This window comes from Dreissena polymorpha, chromosome 1, assembly GCF_020536995.1.
Source record: "Dreissena polymorpha isolate Duluth1 chromosome 1, UMN_Dpol_1.0, whole genome shotgun sequence".
Taxonomy (NCBI): Eukaryota; Metazoa; Mollusca; class Bivalvia; order Myida; family Dreissenidae; genus Dreissena; species Dreissena polymorpha.
The window spans coordinates 111,922,597-111,939,376 of NC_068355.1; the positions used below are offsets into that span (position 1 = coordinate 111,922,597).

Below are 16,780 nucleotides of genomic sequence, written 5' to 3' on the forward strand. Positions count from 1 at the left end.
GAAACGCTGCTTGCGGTTTGTTTTCTTGAAAATATAGGTTGTTAAATCAGACGATGAACTTTCCGACATCCCGTCAGTGAACTCCCCCTGTACGTCGAAAAATCAAACTTGCCGCGGATAATTAGTAATGGTAGATAAATAGCGTCTACACTAAGTGGAGATAAGACAATTTGTTGATGTTTTGTTTTAGTGCAATTTTTTTCTTTGCTTTTACACAATTATAATATCACTTTCAAACGGTAAATAAAGTGATATCGACCGTCTGTATTTTGTATTTTGTTCAGCAAATTGTTAATAAAACAACAATACACGTTATAATTTAGAACACAGAATAAAATACAATTATGGTATGTATGCATGTATTAAAAGATTTCAGTATTATCTTATTGATCAGATAACAAGAAGCAATACATATCTTCACATTTAAACACACAATATATAAACTTCTATTGAACACAGAAGCATAAGTTACAAGAGCTATCCGTACCTTTTTGTTTCCACAAACGGTTCCATCCCATGCAATTTTTGTCTCACACGTGTTGTTTCCCGTTTTTTTGCACCACATCACCTTACAGAGCTCCGAATAATCCTCGTATAGAGACTAAAACAATGTAATATGTGTGTATGTGAATATAATTTCCCTCTATTGTGTTGTTTAGAATTTATCATTGATTTGTAAGCATACCTTTTTAGGAATGATTTGTTTTGAAATTAATTCATGCGTGCTGTTGTTGACTGTTTGCCAAGTTGATAACATGACAAGTATATCAACACGTTTTACGCGAATTTACCTCGCCAGGAATAAAATACTTACTTATAATGGTGCCTGTTGAGCTGTGATTTACCATCGTATCCTTAAAATCATGTATACATGCGTGCATAGAGCAAGCAGAATTATTCGTAGATCATTAAACAGCGACACAGTTAAGTTATTATTTACTTGGTTAATTATAAATTGTACCTTCTATAAAAACAAACTTTTTAATTTTAATTTTGCACAAGTAAACATTGCCAGTATAGTATATTTATCTGAATGCACACCCTGCAAAAACTTGATCCAATTCCTACACTGGCCTCGCACTGCGCATCCGCGTCATAAAGTAGTCCTGCTAACTTGTTCGCATGAGCGTCAAGTGTATCAGGATCAAAAGTGGAACTCACTCTCAGCATACAGTTGTTTTCCGAGCTTATCCCGGCAAAAATATACCATTTACTTATTACACTCATACATCGGAATTTCAAAAATAGTTTCAAATTGTTTTGTATTTAACATATTTACATTATTGATTTAAGCGTTTGTTTAAAATAATTACATCAAACCAGCATAGTTTAAATACCGTATAGAGTGTATACTATGTTTGTTTAAGGTCCTGCAAATTAATCACCATCAATTAGCTATCATGATATGTACGCGGATTATACAAACATGTGTCCTGTAGAAATCAATATCTTTTATTGAACCAACAAGTATATCACATGAATGATTTTTTTATTAAAGCTAATTTTAATTCAGTATTTATACCTATCAAGTTCAAGTATATACGCTTCGATCTGAGAAACGGAACAGGTAGAAAACAGCCAATGATTCAAGGCTCGTTGGTCGATAACCCCTCCGGAACTAGGCGACATCACATATTTGTCGTCTTCTAAACAATTGTTTCCATCTCCGTCGTGCTTTGATCCGAGGCTGAAACATTCAATTGATATGTCAGTACGGGCAATGGTAGTTCCACGGTGGAACAATATGTTCAAGACTGTCATGTGTGTTCATTCAAAGCACATCACTGCGCAAGTTTTCTTTCAATTATTTGAAAGAACTCGACGGCTATGCGTTTATTTTATATGAAGAGAGAACATATATATATAATAGGACTGTATTACGGAAAAGTTATTTTAAATTATACATATCTATTCTTGAATTTGTATTGATGACATCGCAGGAATAGAATCTTTTCAATATTTTTTATTTAAAAAAGTCAACATAAAAACAGCGTTTAGCCAAAAGAAAAAAAAAGATGATATGTTTATGTCGATGTCTTACTTATGTCCAAGTTCATGCGCCGCAATTATCGCCAAACTACTTTCAAAATGGTCCTCAGAAATGCTATTCGCCAATTTGGAAATGTGCTTGCATGTCCCGGGTGTCCAAGCCAGTCCTTGAACATGTAAAACATATCATATAACACAGCAAAAAAATAGTGTTAGATGTTTATTGGCAATATATACATGTTTAAATGCAAATATCAATCAGCAAACTAACTTTATCCTCTAACGCGTTAATACATCCGTCAGTGAACAAGGCAAAATACTTTAGATAATTTCGGTCTATGACGAACCTGCATTTGAGGTTGATCCGTTCATGGCAAGGTCGTATCCGGTGAATGCCATGGCATGGTCGTAGCCTGCTCAGTTGTCTGAGCAAGCCAGTCTTTGAAGGCTTTCAGGGCAGTCAGTGCATCAACTTTATCACGCGGTGTAGCCGTCGACTTGTTGCTTTCCGTCCACGTTGAGATAGTTGGTGCCTGGTATTATGTAACACAATGGTAAAACATATTAGTTTACATGTAACGCATAATTTGATGGATGTTAATTCAAACATGATTTAAACAACTCTTATTGTGTTGCTTTGGTTTTAAATGTTTTACATCACATGTTATTGTATTTATTGTTTTATTTAAACTTACAGCCTTAGGGATTAAAGTTTATTTACACATGTGCGTTTTGTAATTAATTATCCGCCCAGTGTTAAGTTAGGCTTACCATAAACGGGTTTAAATCCCGAATACTTCGAATTGGACATTTTAATGCGGTGACTCCAATTATAATCATTGTGGTATTTTTCGTCTTTTACCATATATGTATGCATGTTGAGATACGTACGTGCGTGTGTGTGTGCGTATGCGCCTTTGTGGGACGTTATCTTATATAACAAAAATGTGTATACTGCAAACGTCATCTGTATTGAAATATTCAAAAACATAAAATGTTCATCTTTGCAACCAATTCTCTTATTATTAATATGACCGCTTTATCTAAAAATACATACATCAGCAATGAAAATCCCGGCAAAGACGATATCGATTGATATAGCTGTGCTTACGATTTTCTGGTATCGAATGTCAATCTGTAACAGGAATAAAAAACAATTGCAATATGTGCATCAAATAATAAAAAGTGCATTAAAATGATCATTTTAATAAATATTAATGCATGTATTCCTTTTCGTGGTACCAAACCAACAAACACATTTCGAATACTTTTCATAATTATGTGGATTTTTTAAGTTATATACAGTAAAGCTTGTCATAAAATTATAAATTGTTAACTGTAATTAAATATCAATTAACTTGATTTTTAATAGGTAAATGAAAGTCATGAATGTAAATGACGCCTATTGGGTCAATGCGTCAGAATGCGGAAGCGTATGCGCGGGTAAACGTAATTGATGCGTGATCGCTTAAATATTATGTCACAATCCCTCATCGTAATCTTGTAATCTCGATTGATATTTTAGCCTTCGAATAAGTCATTTTAAAATTTGTTAACAGAACGAATATGTTGTCCGTTAATTGACAATTCATACTGACCGCATTCATCACGAAGGCATAAAATTCCCTTATGTTTTCAATGGCGTCCAACTTTTTTGCTGCATCAGTTGTGGCATTACCGGTACTTCGGTTGAACCAGCTACACAAAATGTTAAAAACTGTGTTTGTATTCATTTTAAGAAAGTAATTGCTCACATAAAAGTAGCTTTGATATAGTTATGATCTTAACATATAATATTTTTCAAACGCGTTTCCCTTTATATTTTCAGTGGAATATCTAATATCATGAGATAACTTAATGCTAAGTTTTTTCATTATTGCAAAAGAAATATTTAAAAATTAGAATACTAATATCGTCTGCTTTCTAGTAAAAATTGTTAAAGATAGCGTTAACTACAATTCTGCTTATTGCAAAAGCCGAGCTCAAATATTCCACCTGTGGTATAATTCTAGCGTGTTTAACACATGATTTTTAATAGCTTACAAGCTGTAGATTGGATAGTCAACGACTGGCAAAAATTCAACTTTATGGTTTGCTGGCGATCGCCTCTGTCTCTGACCTTCCGTACTGGGTGATCCACTGCGAGGTCCATATTTATTGGCCTTTTTTTTTCAGAATGAACTCCATCTGTCATAGTATTTATTTCTATTAATCAAAACAAAAGTTTTGATAGCTACTGTGATGTTCAATGTAAATAAACCATGATAGTGAAATACAGCGCATTTTTGTAAATGGTTGTATCCTTTCTTTAAAACAAACACATTTGCGTATTTTTTACACGTTGTCTCAAGCACACTAACTATATAAACCTGAAAGCATGTCATTGGCGTCGCTCTGGAGAGCGGCGACTAGTATGTATTGCATTTTTTTCGCTTATGGGAGGAGAAGTTATTTTACGGATCAATGTATATATTTTTGTTTTAAGAATATCTTGCATAGTGGTGATTTTTTGTGTAAATTAGTGTACATAAGTTCTGCATTTGTTCCTATTACATTTATTACAACATTTATTGCCAATAATGCAAAGCTTATTGTTTTATTTAATAACTGATCCACAACTGAGCACAGGGGAAAGATCACAGGGACTGGGCAAATACGCGAAACATTCTGGTTCTGTATAAAAACAAAAATAATCAAAATATATTTATTTTGTGGTTTTTCTAATTTGCTAATTTAGTGGAGAATCAATGTAGTGCGATATTTGGCGACCTATCGCGCAAGCAAGTTTATTGGAGGGTGTAGTGGTACGAAAACGTACAATGTATTAGTTTATTAATAGACATATAATGACGATCGCTATACACAACTTCACCAAATAGCAGTAAATAAATGATGTCAGCCGGAATAGCTCAGTTGGGCGAGCGTTTGGCTGAAGTTGTTTACGCAACAATCATCTTAAGGCCCCCGGTTCAATCCCGGGTTCCGGCACGAACGGAACAGTTCGGCGGCTGACAATTTTTTTCAGTCAGGTAAATAAATATAATAAAGCTTTATTTTATGTAGACATTTTAAAATCCATTTTACTACAATTGGACATTTTTATTAAAAATAATGGATGCCGCGTGGTGACAACGTTAATTAAAATTTCTTACATCACCTAAATATCTTATAAAAAATACACGTGTTTTATATTAATAAAATAAAACAAATAAATGCAAACAACACATCTATTATCCATGTATTATTTTGGTTGTCTATCATAGTACTATCCGTACCACATATAGAGCGCGAAGCGCGACACGTTTTTTGATTGTAACAATGAGTTGCGATAAAGGAAGCAGCCGCTTATCAAGGAGGAGCTGTGTCCCAGCAACCCGTTTCCCTAGAGTCAAGCACTCCTCGGAGTTTTTTTTAAGAACCACATATAGAGCGCGAAGCGCGATACGTATTACTATCCAGGTGATATGGGCCCTTTAGCATTATCCGACCATTACGTCCATATTTATCTTCCTTAGAATTTGAGAAATTTTGAAATCGTTGTTCGAAGTCCAAAATTTTCATCCGATTGTTCCCAAACTTGCACAGGTTTTTTTTATCAATGAGGAACCAACCCTAACTCTCTATATGAGCAATATCGGACCATAAATCCAGAATTATGTCTCTTTGAATTTAAAAATAAAAGTGTAAACTGCTTGGTTAGGTGATTATTAGTCAACATTTTTCATCAAATTCTTTCCAAACTTACAGTGTCTTCATATCAATGAGCTTTTTACCTCATTAAAAATGAGGAACATCGGAACAATAAGTCCAGAATTTTTTCTATTAAATTTGACAAAATAAACAATCTCCACTTGTTTAAAAGATTTCACAACTTTCGTCTGAATCTTTCCAAACTTGTTAAGTGTGTTTATATCAGTATTACTCGAACCCTATTGAAAATAATGAATATCGGAGCAATAAATCTATTATGATCTTTTACTGAATTTCAAAGTATTATATTCTTTATACAATTAACAGTTTTCATTCATTTTTTTTTCAAACTTTTACAGTGTTTTCATATCAATAAGTACTCAACCCCTATCGTAAATGAGCAACGTAAGAATAAGTTCAAAATCATCTCCCCTTGAAGTTGAGAAAAATATGAAATTACGCTTACAAGATGAAGCAGATTTTTTAAAACCTACACAGTTCTGTTCCATTAATGGAAACTGCACACGGATGCCAGTAAAAAAAGGAAATTAATGTAAATAAAATGAACTATGAAATATTAGGGGGTTACAACACAAAATCATAGATAATGGTTATTTGAGGGTTATAACACAACATCATAAATAATGTTTTTTTGGGGGTTATAACTCAAAATTATAGATAATGGTTATACCAGTATCTTTTTCTTTTTTGTTTAAAATTATCGGCCAATATATTTATATTTACAGTAGAAAAAAAAATCGTTCCATGTAACTTCATTGAGTGCCTTTTACACTGAAATTCCCGACGCCCTTTGATGCTTTGCATCAATACTTATCTTGTATATTATTTAACCCATTTATGCCTAGCGTCCTGAAAAAAGGACATTGCAAACAGCGTAGACCCAGATGAGACGCCGCATAATGCGGCGTCTCATCTGGGTCTGCGCTGTTTGCTTAAATGAATTTCTTTATGAAATATTCTAAATATAGACATAAATATACTTGACACCCCTAATTTTGGAAATAAATTGATCCAATTAAGAAGGATAGGAGAGTCCACTGGGCATAAATGGGTTAATATGACGTATTCATGATGAAAGAAATAGTTATTATTTGAACTTGTATTATTTTGTGAATAAAAATACTTATGACACATATCACAGGTTTGTGTAAACACTGGCATTAAAATATTATCTCTAAAATACCTGCCGATATCCAGTCAGATGTAAAATCGTTATTTTCATGAACGACATAAACAAAATGCTTGGCAACATCTGATTCCTTCAGATCAGACATTAACTGAACGTCAATTGCTGGTTCCAGAAAATACGTCTGATTGTCCTTTTGAAAGTTTCCTCTCTGTAACAAATATCGCCACTGTCGTCTTAAACGCTGCTTGTTAGACCAAAGTGGTATTGCGACGTTATGTCAACCTCAGATTGAAATGTTGATGGCGATGTTATGTCAACCTCAGATTGATGTGTTGATGGCGATGTTATGTCAACCTCAGATTGATGTGTTGATGGCGATGTTATGTCAACCTCAGATTGATGTGTTGATTATCAGCGAAGTAAGCGTACTAACATCAAATTGTTTCAACTAAATTCGACATTTAGGCTTACATAGAAGTAAGCATTACTTTTATCATGTATGTCGGCTAACAGAGACGTAAGATCATTAACATTGAAATGTTTCGGATAAAAGCGAATTGAGCTTAGAAACATGACAGCAGTTTGTCAGTGGGGGGGGGGGGGGTGGTAAAGACATGAAAATGTGTCCTATCGTAACAATATGTACGATCAGCAACGTGCGCTTATTGTGCTTATGGTTGGGGCTACCATAATTATTTCATTCTGATCTTAACACATATACAACTGACATTATATACATGTACGACAACTTATTTGTTATTTCATTACTTGACATTACAATGCAAATGTTATAATTATTTTCTCTTAACTTACAATTGAACTCGACCTTGAATTTAGTTTTTTAAATACTTTGTAATATATCCGACCTGTTCAAAATGTATATGTAAGCTCTCATATGTTATATGACTCATATGCCTAATGATCTCTCTTTTAACAACACTAAAACCTATTTTCTTAATGTGTTCGTTTTTAAATTAGCTATGCATTAAATGAACGTTTCTTATGAAAGACGAAATAAAAGTCGTTACCACTACATGCTGACACGTGACGTTCGCAGCTCCATGTGTCAAACATTCAAGCTGGAAATGGGCCCCATTTTCAGGATCCTGATAGAATGCCATCTTCTGTCGGATTATAAACATTACACGCTGAATATGAGCTATTTAAATATATCAATAAACACTTAATGTTGCAAAACCATGTCAAAATATCTGCGATTTAAAATCGATATAGCATTCATATAAGCCTAACCTAACGTACTTCAATATATAACTCTTGGCTGAGTAGTCGTAGCAATAGAAATAATGTAAAATGTTTAAGAATAGTAAAACAAAATAAACACATTTCAAAGAATAAGTAGTTCAATAACATTTTCCGATGTATATCTGTCATGAATGTACAACTGTTTTTCCCACACAGTAGACATAAACTAAAAATACTACGCACTGATTTTTCAGAAGAAAATGCGTATAAGCTAAATTCTAATCAGCCTCGTGTGTTGAAAAATAAATACAATTCATATTAATACAAAATTAATGTATCAGTAAATGTTTTACTCTTGTTGTTGGGAGGTTTATTTTCTGAATCAGCCCATTTCGCATCATATAGACGGGGGCGTTAGGAGAAACGTCATCATTTCTATGAACACGAAGCGTCATTGGCCCACCATTAACAGTAACTTCTATGTCTGTTTCCAAGGGCAGCTGCGCATTGTTTGTGCTTTCATTTACTTCTCGTTTGGCACGGTTCAGTACGTCGATAACTTTGACATATACCTCATCTGTATAGTATATGATGTTATATAAGTAAAACATTAAATTGAGCATGAAACCAAATGTCTCGTGCACACATTTTGCGTCGAACTAAACTAAATTGCAATTGTTAGAACACTCTATTGAAATAACACTTAATTAAACTTTTTTTTCAGATATAACTAGTGCCCTAAATTTTTCTTCCCAGTACATTTTATTCAAATCTTACTTATACAATTATTACAACGACGATTTGTTTAGGTTGTCTATTTATTTTTCGAATTGTATATTGTATACACGTGGTATTGAATTCTTGATCACCATGTTTTAAAACCATGTTAAAACCAACATGATAAGATAATTACTGTTAAACTGTGCTATAAATGTTTCATTTAAGATTCGATGGCAAATGTATTGACAAATTAAATTGATATTTTCCATTGTGTGTATAAAATAAGTTGATTTTGCAAAGTTGACCATGTAACATAACGCACACAAAACGCACATTTGGCGCATTGTTGGATTTATATAATGATCGAAATTTGTACCACATTTCATACAATCTTAAATAGACATACGTCATATTTATGTTGCAGACACGTGACTTAACAAACGGCCAATCAGAATGTTTATGTATGTGTAACGGTACAACCATAAAACCTTTCTGACTGACCTTAAGTTAATATAAGGTTTTATTAGTAACAGTCATTGACACCATACAATTAAATTATTCGAGCACACTCAATATTGAATGTAATAAACAGCACACAACTTTAACAGATGATCTACACGCGCCACTCATTTTTGTTGTGTTTTATTAAATTGAGTCCAGCTATAACGATATGAATTTTAAACGCAAGTAATTAAAAGGTACTTGTCGACAATTACAAATAACAAAAATAATGATGCAATAAATTAGTTTTCATAAAAACATTAAAACTGGATTTTAATATGAAAGCGGATTATATCTTTTAGATAATGAAAATGTTACAATTGGATAAGCATATGTTTAGAATTCAATCTAACATATTTATATGTGCTAACACGTTTGAGAATACCGATACTTAGTGAATAATAACCCACACTTAATGACCGTATGTGCCTTTAGAAAACATGCGTCTTGTCTTTTTTAAATACAGAATATTTTAAGCGTTTGAGACACACTTCAAACACAGTATGGCATGTGAACAATTCACATAAGTAGCGCACCCGTCTTCTGATGACGATCTTTCGGAAGCATGATACTCCGAGTGTTGCATATGAGATGCATACATATTGTCAACAGCAGCAAATGAAACATGCTCGTTTAATTGCACGATTTATTAATATAAAAAGTTAAGATCCCCGTATATATTGACTGAAGATATCCATTCGTCTTGCAAGTTTAACAAACATATTAAAGTACTAGTATCACAGGAATTCGAAACCAAGTATTTCGTAACTTTTAAATGCATACTGTTTTTTAAAAATCCCATGATTATACGTCAATCGGTTTTGACATAAGAACAGGTCCTATGAATAAAGATACTGATCTTCGAGGTCGATTTTCCACTGGTCGATTGAAATTCACATATTCTTTAAAGGGCAATTTTTATGTTTAACTCTGCTTGGTGAACAAAGTTTAAGGCAACCTTAACCGACTATGTACCGTATTCATTCGCTGCAGCGAATTTTGTTTTCGTTTGTACATGATTGATTCCGACTGTTACGTTGATACAAACGGATGTTCCTTTTTTCCTATTAACTATGTGTACAAAAAATATCCCTGTTAGCTCCCCCTGTCTTCTTTAACACCAAAACCATATGTAACCTGCATTCATTCTGCTCTTTTCAGCAGTTATGTTTCATGGAACGAATTTAAATTCGTATTGGTTTATTGGCTTATATAGGAAATTGTATATAAAATACAATTTTACGTTTTATTTGATATGTATGCTTTTTCTGAAATGGGGCGAAATCACCTAATTGTGCAAATCTCTTTGAGAAAACAATCGGGCACATGACTTTAACATAAAATTGCTATCAAACGGATCCATAACAAAAAATGGAACTACAACAATTATTATGTAATCGATAATTTAGCCGCGCGTTATCTGCGTTCTTTGGTGCATACCAATCTTAACTTTAACATTAGCATTTTATCGATTCATTGTTTTCAACACTTTGCCAATGTATAACGTGTGTGTAAATAGGTGCATTTGTCGTTACATTATGACATATTCAACAGGCTTTGTTGTTTAAGTCAAGTCAATCAGAATAGCCGTCAGTAAAAAGTACACAATGGCAACATCAAAGTTAGTTAGTTAAATAGATACACTTTTAGCCCGTATACATGTTATGGAGTACAAATAAATCAACTGATGAAATTTAAGATTATTTTCTGTTTTTAAGACTGAACCAAAGGCATATGAGGATGATTCCTTCATACATTGTATGAACTAGAGATAACGCCAAATGTTTCAATAAGGATATCGTTTTAACTGCCTAGTATTATTTGATCGGATTGTCAGTTATCTAGATGACAGGCTAACATAAGCCGTCCGTTAGCTGCGTGATGATTTAATCGTCTGGTATTTAGGTTCCAACGTGTTTGACGCACTCATTTGTTGCATGTGCATTTGTATTTTATTAGAAATATTATCTAATTGTTCCTGTAAAATGATCGAACAAGAAGCAATTTAGTTTCATGTTATCGGGGGTACATTTTGTACGATTAGAAGAAAATTTATTCATCAAAGTTGTAAATTACTTTACAAACTATAATGTAAATGTTCTCATAGTCATACGATGAGCAAAAACTGCGATTTGTAATGTTCGTTTAAAAAATGTAATAAATAATATGATCTAATTGCTCATTGAGCGGTACTGTAGTTTTGACAGATAGAGTTTCAAAAATTATAACAGTACTTTAGAAAATTCATTGATTAAAATAGTTTATTACTTCCTTTAATTAGTTTTGCTAATATTGCTTTCAATCTATTCAATATGTCTAAAATAGTGACACTTTTAATAATTTGTTAATTAAGTACATGTATACATTGGTCTTTGACAGCGACCTAGAGATTTAAAGAAATTTGTAGGGTTCCTTTGAAGAATTAAGTTTTAAATAATTATATTATTTTAGAAGAAAATGCCTCTTATCTTCCCTTGGTAATTTATTGTAGTAAATGGACAATGACATTAAAAAATACCGGAGACATTACATACAACGCAGCATAAATACCTAATTGAAGTTGTGATCGATAAAACCCTATGGGGATTAAAACCGGTCAAAAAGGAATGCCGTTCCTCCTATTCAACTGTCATCGCATGAACTGGTAATAGGCCAATATGCTAAATAGATCGTATGTCACATACTATCTTGAATTGCTATTTTTGAAACGTATTTGCTTCGCATAAAGATGAAAGGACTTCAAACAAAAATCTACAAATCATATACGAAATAATCCTTCCAGGACCTACATTGTTTACGTCAAGCTCTTAATAAGCTGTTTTTGAAAGCAGAACAGCGAATGTATATCCGTATTTATCCGTTTACCACTTAGATACATATTTAACCGTTTATCACATAGATACGCATTTTGACGCGTGTGTAGTCCTTAAAAAAGTTACATTTAATTAAATGCCATTCTTACTAGATTCAAGTTTTAAAGGCTTCATTTCCAACCCTTAGTTACTGATGAGCATCAAACAGCATAAAACCTTAACAGAATGCGATTTACTCGCCGGCTGTTCTGGTTTTATGCTGGTTGCAAAAGCCATTTTCACTTTGCTTCTTATGGGGGAAAGGAAAATGGATTTTTTTTTTCATTTAAATGCACACATTTCTTGGAATTCATCAAATTCCTGTTGTGCTCTATGTTTGATCGATAGGGCACCTGTAATTGTTATATGCTAGGTAAGGTGAAAATAGCGTTCCAATGGATTGTTTGTACATCGAAATATCGTTGTAAAATCTTCACGGTGTTTCAATGCACTTGATAAGACGATGCTTATAACATTTTTAAACTTTTGTTAAAAACAGTTGTATAACTTAACAATGTTAAACCATATTTGTTTATTTCCAAAAATGTACATGCACATGCATAGTAGTAATGAACTATACTAATAGATTTAAATTAATGTGTGCTCATACTTAATCTGGCGTAGTACAGATTATTATATGCCTATCGATTCTATATTACCGTTTTCTATCGCACAATGTGCCATTTACAATCATATACGATAAGTCGTATAAGCTACTGTCGTAGTATCATAGTAGTTGCATGACGTTTGTACAATGGAAATATTAATGTTCAAGAGACTTGGTAATGACTTTAAAATTAAAATAGTTATTTGCTTGAAACTGAAATTAAGTTCAACGTCAAACCTTAAATTTACCTTGTTTTACGAAATAACGTATATTGTGTCAATTGAAAAATGAGTAATGGTCGTATGTATGTTAGCTGCGAAGAATAACATGACAAGACAATAGACAAGACAAATATTTATTCAGACTTGCACAGTAACACACGATATCTAAAACAGAGCTATTTTCAATGGATCGAAACCACTCTTGCTAATAAGTATCAATGACAACAGTTTTAAACTGTGGTATAACTATTTTAACATCGACGGAGCTTGGATTATTAAACACGTATGAAAAACCGTAAGTGTCTAACAATAGTTTAACATTAGATACCCAATTAGAACGACCATTTTGACAAACATTTAATGCTTGTATATAAATCGATTTTAAAATTATGTTATCAGTTTCAATAAGTTTAAACCAATATTTAACCATTTTAACATATCTATGGATAAATAGTGGGTATCTTCCTAACTCGCCATACACTACAGCATTACATACAGTTTGCTTAACGTTTAACAATCTTTTACAAAACTTTAAGTGTATCCTTTCCAATTCCATGGATTTTGCTTTACCCCATGTCTCACATGCGTAATTCAGTATGGATCCAACAAAAGCATCGAATAGCTGGAATTGTGTTTTTGGTTTTAAGTCAAACTCTTTACATTTGTTAAATAAAATATTCATAGCTTTAAGTGCTTTTCCACATAAATATTCTTGATTTAAATTAAAATTTCCAGTGTAATTTAAAAACAGTTCCCAAATAATTAAAATCATTTACTACTTCTATTTGCTGACCTTCAAATGTCCATGTTTCAGATGGCAATAATCTACCCCGTTTGCGAAACACCATTATTTTAGTTTTATCGGTATTAACCTTTAATCCCCAGCATTTACAATAATTTGAAACAAGATCCAAGTGTTTCTGCACTTCCGCGGGCGATTTACCAATTATAGCCATATCATCTGCGAAAAGTAACAAAATCAATACAATGTCATCAATACTTAGGCCGGAAGAGACGTCATTCTGTAAAAACAATTCTAAGTCTTCTACAAATAAGGAAAACAACAAAGGGGACATAACTTCACCTTGCCGTAATCCTACAGTGTAGTTAAAATAGTCTGAGTATGATGAACAATGCTTAACACATGATTCAACATTTTCATACATACTTTTTATTATTCTAAGCAATTTTCCTTCTATGCCGGTCTTGTATATTTTCAGCCATAATGCATTACGGTAAACAGAATCAAAACATTTCATCATGTCAACGTATATTACATAAAGTCTTTTATTTTCATTTATATATTTTTGAACCAGGGACATGAGAATGTATATAGCGTCAATTGTTGAGCGCCCTTTTCTGAATCCGAATTGGGCGTCCGAAATTATATTAAAGTTACTACAAAAAGTTTCTAATCTATTGTTAACAACTGAGGTAAACAGCTTAGATAAACAACTTAGAAGAGTAATCCCTCTATAATTGTTCACATCAGATTTATCACCTTTTTTATGTAGAGGGATTAAAATACCTTCCGTCCATTTCTCGGGGAAATGACCAGAGTTCAACACAGCATTAAACAAATCATATATATATGCAACGCTAAAATATCAATACATTCAATCAAATATTCGTTTAAAATAAAGTCACTTCCATGTGCTTTGTTGCGTTTCAATCGTTTTACAGACAATTTAATCTCATCAACGGTAAATGGCTGATCTAGTTCGAGGAAACGTGAATTTGGCAAATTGAAATTATGAGTACTACAAAATGTTCAGCCTCATCATTAACACAATCAAACAAACCATGACTAATATCAGAGAAAAAATGTTGAAAGTCTTCCAAAGGGATATTGTGATTTTTAGTTTGATTATTTGATTTAAAGTATTTCCAAAATTCTTTTGGTCTACGATTTTTTAAACGTTCTATCTCATTGGCCTTATTTCTCAAATAGCATTTTTTCTTTCTATTGATAATTTGTTTGTACTCCTTTTTACATTGCAACAATAGAAGTCTATTGTCTTCCGACTTATTACAGTTAAATTGTTTTAACAGGGAAACAAAGTGACCGTGTGCAATTTTACATTCCACATCGAACCAATCAGCATGACTTACAGCGCTACACTGTTCAAATTTTGATGTATTGGTTATTACATAATCTTTGCAAAATAAAGGATCAGCAACATTACGTTTAACATCAGTGAATTTATTTAACGCACTATTTATAGAGTCACAGCTTGTACAATCTAAATCCTCTACAATTGTGTTAAACATAGGTAAGTTGCTAATAATACCCGATCTAAATTGGTTACGCAATGAATCGTTCCATTTAAACTTCGTTTCAGTGTATGACAATTGTTCAACCGTTTTATTGTTACAATACAATGTAAACGATAACGGTGTGTGGTCACTGAATTCATAAAAAAAGTGTACTACAAATTCTTTAATAAGTGCGAAATTTCGTTCATGGCAAACCAAATAATCAATTGTAGATATACCGTTATGAGAAAAGTATGTAGACTGACTCGTATTACCTATTTTGCCATTGACAACACGATAATTAGAGGATTTATATAGATCAAGCAGTTTAATACCGTGATTATTGTGAGATCTATCAACAGAGGCCCTACCAGAGTACGTATCTGGGCCATAATCAATATCATCTATAAAACTATTTAGAACATCATGGATTACAAAATCAGGTTTGGACCCAATCCTACTATTAAAGTCACCACAAAGTAATACGCGTCCTTTATTTTCATATATAGAAATGTCATTTTCGAGTAATTCGAAAAAAATCTACACTTATAACATTGTATGCAGGTGAATTTTCACACCAAACATAACATCCGCAAAGATAAATATCTTCATTCAAACCAAAAAAATGTTGGTCTAATTTTAACCAGATAATTGAATCATGGTGATTTTTTATAATCTCAATACCATCTTTTAAATATAATTTAAAATATAAAGCTACCCCACCACTACATCTACGTGCGTTCTTGTTCTGGAATTTCCTATAAAAATTATGAGAGATATACCCACTTAAAGAAATGTTACTTGAAGAATTGGTCCAAGTTTCAAACAAAAAACAAATATCATACTTTAACAAAATATCAACAAATAAAGGATCGTCAATCTTGCATTGCGACAGTCCATTTACATTCCACGACAGGATCGCGAGTTCTCCCCCATCGTGCCCCTATTCCTTGACCGGACGACCGTCAACGTAGAGCGTATCGTAGGTTATCCAGGATCGTTTGCCTTGCCCCCTCGCCTCTTTCATTTACGGGACCAGCCGTCTGCGCGTCGCTACCACTTCCGTTGGAAATTGCTCAAATACGTTGAAGTTTGAGCCGTTCAGTTCTTTCCACTGCCGCCGAACAGCCTCGCGGTCCTTGAAGAAGGCGAACTTTGCCACAATTGATCGGGTCTTCCCTGGTGTTGGTTGGCCTGGAGAACGGTGCACCCTTTCAAACTGCATGCGGTCGGCAGCATCCTTCGCGATCTTCAGGGCTTCGTGTATGTGCTTCCGGAGCGTACTTTCCGTCACTTCCGGTGTTTCGCCGGCAACTTCCGGTACACCAGTAAAAATAAGGTTATTTCTCATTGATTGAGATTTTAAATATGTCATGTCGTCTCGGAAGTTGTCGCGCTCCTTCTCCAGGTGATCTACTCGACTCGTGACCTCGGCAACAGCGATGCCCGCGCCCTCTGTTGCGTGTTCCAGTCGTTCGACTCGTTGTTCGACCCCTTTAATACGAGTCTGAAGGGCTAGGCACATGCACTTTATGTCCTTTTCGAAAGTGGTAAAGCGTTCCTCGAGTCTAGTGATACACGATAGCTTTTT

The 16,780-nt window shown here is 33.4% G+C and overlaps 1 protein-coding gene and 1 long non-coding RNA gene across 2 annotated transcripts; both read right to left on the reverse strand.

The window, feature by feature from the left end:
- Positions 1 to 1,509: 1,509 nt before the first annotated feature.
- LOC127844723 (snake venom metalloproteinase acutolysin-C-like) lies at positions 1,510 to 5,783 on the reverse strand. The gene is given in 8 exon segments (XM_052375199.1): positions 1,510 to 1,687; positions 2,042 to 2,156; positions 2,337 to 2,403; positions 2,406 to 2,522; positions 3,047 to 3,124; positions 3,588 to 3,687; positions 4,033 to 4,151; positions 5,763 to 5,783. Coding segments are annotated over 8 exon segments (795 nt in total).
- A 1,125-nt stretch (positions 5,784 to 6,908) lies between these two features.
- On the reverse strand, positions 6,909 to 8,539 carry LOC127868200 (uncharacterized). The gene is made up of 3 exons (XR_008043908.1): positions 8,386 to 8,539; positions 7,858 to 7,953; positions 6,909 to 7,037 (listed from the first exon to the last, which is right to left on the reverse strand). It is a non-coding gene; the product is annotated as an uncharacterized LOC127868200 (long non-coding RNA).
- Between the last annotated feature and the right edge of the window lie 8,241 nt (positions 8,540 to 16,780).